The 10,468-nt window shown below is 42.8% G+C and overlaps 1 protein-coding gene across 7 annotated transcripts in view; it reads left to right on the top strand.

Annotated features, from left to right (window-relative positions):
* Positions 1–8,168, top strand: part of nrg2a (neuregulin 2a) — an 82,861-nt gene extending 74,693 nt beyond the window's left edge. For all 7 annotated transcript variants that reach the window (XM_074610700.1, XM_074610702.1, XM_074610701.1 and 4 more), the window contains 2 exons: positions 186–407; positions 5,603–8,168. In XM_074610700.1, coding sequence (XP_074466801.1) covers positions 186–407; positions 5,603–6,257 — 877 coding nt within the window. In that variant the 3' untranslated portion in view covers positions 6,258–8,168. The remainder of the gene's footprint in view (positions 1–185; positions 408–5,602) is intronic.
* Positions 8,169–10,468: the final 2,300 nt, after the last annotated feature.

Genomic DNA, 10,468 nt, shown 5'->3' on the forward strand with positions numbered 1-10,468 from the left:
TAGAATCTCACACAAACTGATTAATTTGGTTGATTGGTGCCTCTGGAAACAGGTGCTTTGATTGTCAAGCTTCTTTTTCCAAAGTTAAAAGTACTTCACTCTGAAAAAGCAGGATAGAAAAAAAAGGAATCACACTGGGACACGCCATGGGTGTGTGCGTTTTAACGCCTTTTTTAATTTGTCAGACATGAGGAGCGGACATGGAGCCTGGAACATTCTGACAGCATCCTCTCCGACTCGCCGGGAATGATGTCATCATCCGTGGGGACCAGTAAATGCAGCAGCCCTGCGTGCATGGAGGCACGGGCCCGGCGCGCCGCACACTGTGGTTACTCCGACCCCCACCGGCCGGGCCTGCAGTACGGAGACTCCTTCGACTCGCTGGGAGACTCTCCGCACAGCGACAGGTGGGAAAAAAAGGCCCACGCGTGGTTGATGTGGCACTCGGTTTGTCGTGAACATTTTGAGAAGTTTGCTCTCTCTCTGCTGGTTCTCTCTCAGCCTCGAGAGGCCAGTCAGGGCACTCTGAGAGACTCAGTGGAAACTGACACACAGCAGGCATGATGATGATGAAATACGCTAAGGTAGGCAAGAGTGAAAAGCAGTGCTTATGTGCTTCAGTGGGAACTCTGTGCATACAGCTACTGTAACATTACTCCATGGCCAGTATGTAGTTCTGATTGGCTAAAGCGTTCCCTTTAATTCTCCTTAAGGAACAATATGAAATTTTGGGGGAAATACACCTATTTTCCATCTTGTCCAGAGACCGTTTCATCTTTGTGCAACCCGGTCTCACTCCCAACTCGTCAAATACCGCCGATTGGGAAATGCCCCTAACTCCAGTGTAAACCCACCCACGGCCTTACTCGGAGCAAGTGACGTTGTATTAATAGTGTGAGAGTCCACTCAGGGCAGGCGGGTCAAACAAACACAAGTCTTTCAACCAGGAACACGTTGACTTATTTTGTCACGTCAGTCTTCTTTCGTCACTCGTGGGTATCATAAGTCCGGTGAGTCACGTGAGTCGTTAGTCAGTGAACTTAACGTCAACCACGACCGTTTTCTAAACCTAGCTAAGTGATTGTGTTGCCTAAACCTAACTTCCTGTGAAAATAGAAGTTTATTTTGAAAGGACACTATGCATGTAACAAGCATATATTGCCACGCCTTCCCCGGTCCATCCAAAGGTATACGCGAGAGGTATACCTGTGCATCGGTCTCCGATGCCAAGAGGCACTGTCCAAGTGGCGGTATTTGATGAGTTGGGAGTGAGAATGTGTTGCTTTGCGTCATGGAAAAAGGTCCAGGATGAGCTAGGCTAACTAGCTTAGCACAAAGAGTAGAAGCAGGAAGTAGCAGTCTATCAGAAGAGAGGAAATATGCCTTTCAACACCTCCAAAGCTATCTACTGTATATTTATCCTGCACCTATTTCCGTACTATTTCTGTACTTCTCATGTGACTCTGGGCTGGATGGCAGACAGGCAGATCCCCAAAATGTCAGAGTGCTCCTTTAACACAAACCAGAACACGACAGCTCAAACACAACCAATTCACTCTAAATAATGCATCCTCCACATGCTACTCTATTTCAGTAGTGCTTAATGTCACACATGGCCTGAATTTGAACTTGCTTTTTTAAGTGCCTAAGATACAGCCCCTGATTTTGTTATAGGGCCCAATGGTGATCTTCAGAATCCCAAAACGCTTTCCCAGTGCTCACTACTGATGTTTTGAATTCCAACACCTTTCACAGCAAAGCATCCATCACTCAACAAGCCTTAGCATTGAGCTGGCAGGAAGTTTGGGGATATGGGAGCGTGATTGAGCCATATACTGAAATTATGGAGTGTAATGTACCTTTAAGCATCAACACAACACCCATAAAACAGTTGGTTGGTATTTTGGCTAAAGATACACATATTTTTTGAGGGAAGGGAATGATGACCCAGTTAGGTAGAGGAAGTCTGTCTTTAGTTGACCCTGTAATTGAAGACCCTGTGTTTAAGGTTTGAAAAAACATGCTATACATGAGGTCACCCTGCCCTTTCCTTTCTTATAGCTTATACACAAGTAACCACGATCATGCTGAGCATCAGCCAATCCATTTCAGATGGGTTCACATTAGAAAAGGTGACGTACAATTATAGTTCAATGGAAGCTGAGCTTATCATACTGGGAAGTTGATTTACCTCGAAAACATTATCCGCTGATATACAGAGCGCCATCTATCGGCTATTGTCAAAAAAGCACCAGAGTTTCGACTCTTTGCTGTTATACTCTTTGGCGTTATGCCCAGTGAAACCACGTAAGATACTGTGGACAGGACAGTGTGATATCTAGATGGTAGATCTCACAAACTCTGAGCCAAGGTGGCCTCAAAGCAGATAGCCTCTGCTGAGATTACTTTTTAACAAACAAAAAAAGTGGTCACATTCTCAGACGAGTGGGACGTCGAGGTAATTAAACCCTTGCACAAGGTTGTCGTGGCAAACAATTGATTGTGCAAGTGCAAAGCCCACGTATCCTCTATTTAAATGTGTCAACTGGTCGCAGGTATGAAGCCCCCTCTCCTGCTCACAAATAAAAACAAATCAAGGTAAAATGCATATTTATTTAAAAAAAAACGTTTGCAGTTTAGAAGCAGCCACTAGATCAGTGTGCATCGTGACCTCAGATCATCTGCAGCAAAGGTGCAACTGAATGAGCCAACTGGTGCCTGCATGTCTTTTATTAGCTATACAGTTTTAAGTACATAACATTCAGGCAAACTTAAGGCACACTTAGGACCAGATGTAGACCTTACATACCTAACAAATTCACTAATGTCTGCTATTGCTGCAAAATGCCTACTGGAGTAGTTCAATATGCATATGACCAGTGCCTTATAGACTGTCAGAAATCAACCAGACAAGATATGTCTTGTCTTTTTATCTGCTTGAGCTGTGAGGTATCAACAATGCCAGCATACAACAACCATGTATGCACGAATAGGACCTTGGCCAATGAGTTGTTATGCAGAGCCAGATTGCATAACCAACATCCCCTCAGAGTCATTCCAGGTAACCAGCGCCTCTTCCATCATGGCAACAGCTCCTGCTTCAGCTGAATCAGCAGAGCTGTGGGAATATCTCAGGCTTGTGTCTCACACGGCATGTTATCTCCTAAAGTCAATGAACCGTCGACGCAAACACGCAGTGATATGTGAATCATAAGTTGCTTTTCAAATAAGATAAGATAAGATAAGATGAACCTTTATTAATCCCCAGTGTGGGAAATTCAGGTGTCAAAGCAGCAAAGTGCAGATACAGAGGTACAGGTGTACAAAAAGATTATAAAACAATAAATAGAAATACAGAATAGACATAGTGAATGAACATAGTGAATGGACACAGCGTGTACCGTCCGTCAATAAAAAATGTAGCGTACAATAAATAGATGTAATATGTACAGTCTATAAAATGGTATATGGGATGTAGTGTAAAGTAAGTTTAAAGTTTAAAGTGCACCAGTTTTTAGGAGAGGTGGTTGCAGGTAGTGCAGATAGATGCATAGTCCAGATAATCCAGATGGTGCGTGTTTTAAGTTTAAAGTCCTCATAGTTCTCATGTGGGGGTCAGCCTTGGTTGTGGAGCCTGATGGCTACCAGCATGAAGGACTGACCCAGGCGCTTTGTGTTGTGCCGAGGGGGGGTGAGTCCGTGGCTCATGACTAGCTCATCATGGAGGGGGTGGGAGGTTTTCTCCAGGATAGCGTCCAGCCATCATGGAGGGGGTGGGAGGTTTTCTCCAGGATAGCGTCCAGCTTCCTCCTGATCTTCCCCTCTGCCACCACCTCCAGATCATCCAGTTCTGATCCAACTACAGAGCTAGCCTTCCTCAACAACCTGTTTAGTTTGTTGGCATCCCTTGTATTGGTGTTACCCCCCCCCCCCCCCCCGCCCCTCCCCCTCTCCCTCCCCCCAACATGCCACAGCAAAAAAGAGGACACTGGCTACTACAGACTGGTAAAACATCTGCAGCAGCCTATTGTAGACGTTGAAGGACCTGACCTGTCCCTTCCTGTAGAGGGCCTCGGTGTTGTCGGTCCAGTCCAGTTTATTGTTTATGTGTACGCCTAGGAACTTGTAAGTGTCCACCACCTCCACCTCCTCCCCTCGGATGGTGATGGAAGTTGGGGGCCTCTTCTTGCTCCGCCGGACGTCCACCACCAGCTCCATGGTCTTTCCAATGTTGAGCTGGAGGTGATTGTTATCACACCACCCTACGAAGTTCTCCACCAGGGCTCTGTACTCCTCCTCGTTGTCATCCGTGATGCAGCTGACGATGGAGGAGTCATTGGAGAACTTCTGTAGGTGGCAATGTATTGAAATTAATGTTTAGTTGGTATTATAACTGTAGGAAAACCAAACTGACCAAAGGTTTCATTTTTTGACAATCCAGACAATCTAAATTTGGGCAACTAGGATCTGAAAAGTGAAGCCAATACGGAAGTACCTTAAACTTGCATTATTTCTAATAGCCAGCAGGGGGCGACTCCTCTGGTTGCAAAAAGAAGTCTGATTGTATAGAAGTCTATGAGAAAATGACCCTACTTCTCACTTGATTTATTACCTCAGTAAACATTGTAAACATGAGTTTATGGTGTCAATCTCTAGTTTCAAGACTTCTTCAATACAGCATGATGTTTATTTAGTAAATTATGGTCCCATTTAGAGTCAAATAGTCCATAAAGCAGGGTATGCTTTCGGGCGAGGCTACCTTGGGATTGACAGGTTGCTACCATGGCGTTGTACGGTCTGGAAGTTGTCGTGTTTTCGACTTAGAAATTTAATCCATTCACAGTGTGTTTTCAGTTCATGAAAATTATTTGTAACATTTTGGTCGAACTTACAGAACCAGTGTGTCACATTTAGGTGGGATCTATTTTTTTTTATGTATAATCACCTGACGATAAGAATCGTTGTGTTTTTGTTAGCTTAGAATGAGTCGTTTATATCTATATAGGGAGCGGGTCCTCTCTCCAAGGAGTCCGCCATGTTTCTACAGTAGCCCAGAACGGACAAACCAAACTCTGTTAACTTTTCTTGCTTGGGCCGGAGACGATAATGTTACTCGCTGCTGCTGCGCCACCACTCTCTCTCTCTTGCTTCACCACTCACCTCCCACTCTACTCTTACAACAACTGGCTCCAGAGAGGGCCATTCGCGTTTTCGCGTCAGCCACCGTAGAAATCCTACACGCTTGGCACACAGGAGAAGTTGTGATCCTACACACTGTTACTTTAAGATCATATAGAATTTTCTCAAATAGATCATTATTTTAATTGAAGGTATGTTAATGGTCAGGATAGATTTTAGTCACTATGCCCGGTGTGCAAACTACCTTACAGCAGTTCAGCTCAAAGTTAAATCTATGTATAAAAAATACTTTATTCCCTTGAATATTTTAGTGTCCATTTATAACTTGCTAGTAACTTGGCACTTAAGGTGTAATGTTCACTCAGTTAACAGAATGCCAATGAAAGATTCAGACTGCTTTCTCTACACTCCTCCTCTTGCTCTTCTCTACTCAACTATTCTCTCCCCTCTGTATTTACTGCAGGTACGTGTCCGCCCTGACGACACCAGCCCGCCTCTCCCCAGTGGATTTCCATTACTCATTGCCCTCGCAGGTGCCTACCTTCCAGATCACATCCCCCAACGCCAGCCACGCCATGTCTCTCCCTCCTGCTGTCCGCAACCCTTACCCTCTGGAGGACGACCAGCCTCTGCTGCGCCGCTACCAGGTGCCCCTACACGACGCCCAGTGTCAGGAGCCCTACCGGCAGCAGCGTCGCACCTATCTAAATGACAGCAGGGGCAGCCTGCCCTCCAGCCCCTACCGGCTGGCTAAAGAAGAAGACTATGAGACCACCCAGGAGTATCTCTCCTCTCGGGAGCAACCAAAGAGAAGTGGGTCCGGTGGAACTGGTAGCCGACGCTGGCGGAGATCCAGACTGAATGGCCACGTGGCCCCACGTGGATACGAGGCATCTCGGGACTATGGGTCTCGAAGCTGCCTAACAGATAGCGAGTCAGAGGAGGACGGCGAGAGCACGCCCTTCCTCAGTATGCAGAACATGAACGCCGAGCCCTCCACCATCTACAGGCCGGTGGACAGTCGGACTTCTCACTCGTCGGGGCGGCACAGTGGGCATGGCAACATGCATACAAGACTTACACACTCGCGCTCCAAACCGGACAATACACCCCATTAAAGAGTGAAAATGAACCAACGAAAATCAATATAGTATAGACCTGCATCTATAAGAAATATTTTTATTTTATATAACTGACAGATATTCTAAACAAATGAAATATTTATTTTCATTTTAGCAAAAGTTGTCTACTAGTTAATAGCAAAGACTTTTTTATAGGGAAAACTCTATTTATATGTACATTTTGATTTACAGCATAAAAAGATGTGCCAGTTTTTTCACGACGTAAAAAAAAAAAAAAATAGAGTAATATTGTGGTGCCTTTTGCTGTATGCCGATGCCAGAGGGCCAGTGGAGGTTTTTGTAGCCTTTCTTATATGGACGCCTCATTTTTTATACACGTTTATGGTTTTTTTTCTTCTCTGGTTTCCTGTTTTACTTTCTTTCCAAGTTGCATTCTTTGAGGAGTCTAGCCCCACTGGAACATAACCCCTTCCATGTCACGCAATATAAACCACTTCAACATAAAGTGTATGTTTACATTAATCGCCTGTAGGGTTTATGATTTGGGATTGAATAGAGCGCCTGATGAATACAATGTAGATCCTTTTTGCCCTCTGACTAATGTCTACAGAGAGAGAGTGTGGTTGGATATGTGTGTGTAAATGCCTGTGTGTGTGTGTGTCTGTGTGTCTGTGTGGTTGTGTGTCTGTGTGTCTATGTGTGTGCGCGCATGTCAGTTTGCTTGCATGTATTTGTGATGGTCAGATGAATTTCATTGTTTGTTGTGGCGACGTCGAGCGTGTGGATCTACTGGTGTCCCAGCAGAGCTGACAGAAGAGTGTGTCACAGAATAGTGCTTTATCAGAACAGTGACCCCCCAGTGTAGGCGGACAGGTAAGGCTGCTGTAGGGTTGTATGTTATGCAGGTCATTGCTTGATGTGTTTACAGCTATTCTTGCCCCTTTCCCAGCCTGCCCCAGTTAAGCCCCCCTTTTTATTTCCCAGCAGCTTTTTTCCCCTCACGTTAGCCTGTTATGAGGCCAACAAACACTGAGCCGCTTGGCACAGGGTGACCCCCGCCATCAGAGGTGATGGCAAAACAAAAAAAGATTGCATCTGTTTTCACTCAAATCAGCCCCCTAATCCCATGCCTCATCATCCTTCTGTGTCCATTCTTGTTTTTGTGGCTCGTGTTAAAGGGCCACACAGCGTCTCAGGATTTCCACATGACCCCCCCCCCCCCCCCCCCCCTCCACCTTAAACACCCCCTTCCTCAACTTAAGGTCTACCTAAGACTAAGGTTCTCAGATAATGAAGGCCTAAACGTTAACATACATCCTACCAGTTCCCCCCGCCCACACACAGAGAGAGAAGGAAACAGTGCAGAACACATACCAGACAATATCAATGAAATAGCTGTGAAACTTTGGAGGATCATACAATGCAAAAATATGCAAACTTTCTATTTTGCTGTTTGATTACATCATTTTCTAAGAGGTGACTGTCGTGTGTTTTGTGTGGAAAATGTGATGCCTGTAGTGTAGAATGAAATATAAATGCATATTTACATGAGTTAGTTTTTAAAGCCATTATGCAGCCATCTATAACGTTGTCAGCCCTTCTTGTTCACGTGCTCACGTCCACTGAATGACTGGATTGTTTTTATCACTTGGTTTGGACCACTCCACTTTACGTGCACACTTTCCAAGTAACGTCAAATAGCATCCAGATAGCGTCTCCTCCGATAGTACTGCTTTGTCTTCAGATCTCGTCAAATTTACCCCGTAAATGATAATAATTTGAACATTTAAGCCCCCTGTCCTCCACTGAAAGAATATTTCAATAATTCAAACCCATTAAAAGTGACTCAGTGAGAGGGAACAGTTGATGTTTCATCACTGTTGTATGTTTCTACTCCTCCCAAAAAAAAAAAAAATGCTGAATTATCAGATTATTATTGGTTAAAAAGATTGATCTGCAATTCTAACTGCTATATGGTAAATGCACAGTGGTATTGTCCTAGAGAAAGGTCACCTCACTTGCAGATATTTCATTGAGTTCCTCACCTCTGGGTCTAATTTTGTATGTCTGAAAAATGCAAAAGAAGACAGTGCTCCTCTAGTTGAAACGTGATGCTCCCCTCACTCTGCCAGCCCTCTCGCCCAACTGAGATGCTACCAGGCGCGTCCTGCCAGCCTCTTCTGTTTAATTCTATGACCCCCCCCCCAACCTTGCCCCCCTCACCCGAAACCCCACCCTCGCTTGAAATGTTTGAACACCTCTCCTCTGCATGTCCTTGTGGTCACGGTTAGATGGGTGCATGGTAAAAAAAAAAAAAAAAGCAGCAGACAATTCTTTTTCCAGTCAGTGAAAGTGTATTTCATTTAACATTCAGCAATAAAAAAGCCCCCCCCCCCCCCACATGTCATTCCTGAAATATGCTAGAAAAAAAAGAGAAAAAAATGCGAGATTGTCATAGATTGTAAAATAAAATGAAAAATGAATCCACCTGTTCATATGAGAAAATAAATCTTTATTCATATCATTTTACGATCTAGTTATTTCTGTAGAAAGCTTTGCTCTGCATTTTGATTATATCTTGTCTTGAGGTTTCACACGTCTGGCGTAATCCATAAAATCACATAAAATCTGACTATGATGTATTATTTATATGGAGATTGGGGGGGGGGGTTATAGATTATAACAAAAGTGTTTCACATGGTAGCTTTGCTCTCTGAAGTCCTAGCTCATACAGTAAGTGCCAGACACACATAAACACACACATCCTGCTTGAGAGATGCTAATTGTGACGGTTTATAACTTTTTTTTTCTTTCAATGTTTTTATTTTCAACATAATACAATGACACAATACAAAGACCTATAACTGAGACAAGACATACCGAAAAACATGCCCAGATACACTCACACAAAAAAAACTCCACAAACGAATAAAATGTGAGCATCAGCAATAGTTGAATTTAACAATTGCATTGCAAGTACTCATACTGTTATATTTGTTACCCCCGTACTTATTACTCTTGACCATTCCTCTTCCAGGTATATTAATATCAGGGCATGTGATAGTCTCTCCAATGGTAAAATAGACAAGTATTACATTAGTAGACATAACTTTTTTATTAGAAAATTTTTTTAAAACTTAGTTGACGGTCACAGGATTTATTTTCCTAACCAATCTTGTAATCATTGCATTATTGCCCCTCCTCATATGAATGTAAATATTCAGAGGGATCTCTTAACAACCAGTGCTTATTAAAGTGTATTTGTTAGGGCTGTCAATTGATTAAAATATTTAATGGCATTATTGTTCATGATTATCGCAAATTAATCGCACATTTTTTATCTGTACAAGTAAAGTATTTAATACACTTTGTAAAGTATGCAAATATTCTTGTTTTACACAAATATATGTATATATTTATTATTGGAAATCAATGAACAACACAAAACAATGACACATATTGTCCAGAAACCCTCACAGGTACTGCATTTAGCATAAAAAAGATATGCTCAAATCATAACATGGCAAACTGCAGCCCAACAGGCAACAACAGCTGTCAGTGTGCTGACTTGACTATGACTTGCCCCAAACTGCATGTGATTATCATAAAGTGGGCATGTCTGTAAAGGGGAGACTCGTCGGTACCCATAGAACCCATTTTCAGTCAAGAGACCTCTTTGAAAATGGCCATGACAGTTTTCCCTCACTAAAATTTAGTATAAGTTTGGAGTGTTATTTAGTCTCCTTTGTGACAAGCTAGTATGACATTTGTATGATGTTGGTACCAATTGGTTCCTTAGGTTTTTTCTAGTTTCATATGATACTAGTATATTCACTCTAGCTTTAAAACTGAGCCCGCTACAACCTAAAAATCACAAGTTGCCTAAATGCGTTAAAGAAATTAGTGGCGTTAAAGTTAAAACAAAATGAGCAGCCCTAATATATTGAAACATTTCAAGATTGAAACTCTTAAGAATAAGAATGTGATGTAAGACATACAGGACAATATTTCAGGTTAAATTTTAGCTTATAGCTTTTAAGTTTATCATATATAGATACTGAAATGATTGTGTTTAGTTTAGCTTCTGCATTAGCATGGATCTACCACTAGATGGTGGCACTACAGCAAGATTCATAAGTCACACACAAGAAGAGTTCCCCTTTTGTATCCAGTAATATTTACTCATTTAATAGAAACACACTTTCTTTAGCAGATATTATCTAGACTCTCTGTGACACTCAAAAGTT

The sequence above is a fragment of the Sebastes fasciatus genome, chromosome 16 (genome assembly GCF_043250625.1).
Source record: "Sebastes fasciatus isolate fSebFas1 chromosome 16, fSebFas1.pri, whole genome shotgun sequence".
NCBI classification, from domain to species: domain Eukaryota; kingdom Metazoa; phylum Chordata; class Actinopteri; order Perciformes; family Sebastidae; genus Sebastes; species Sebastes fasciatus.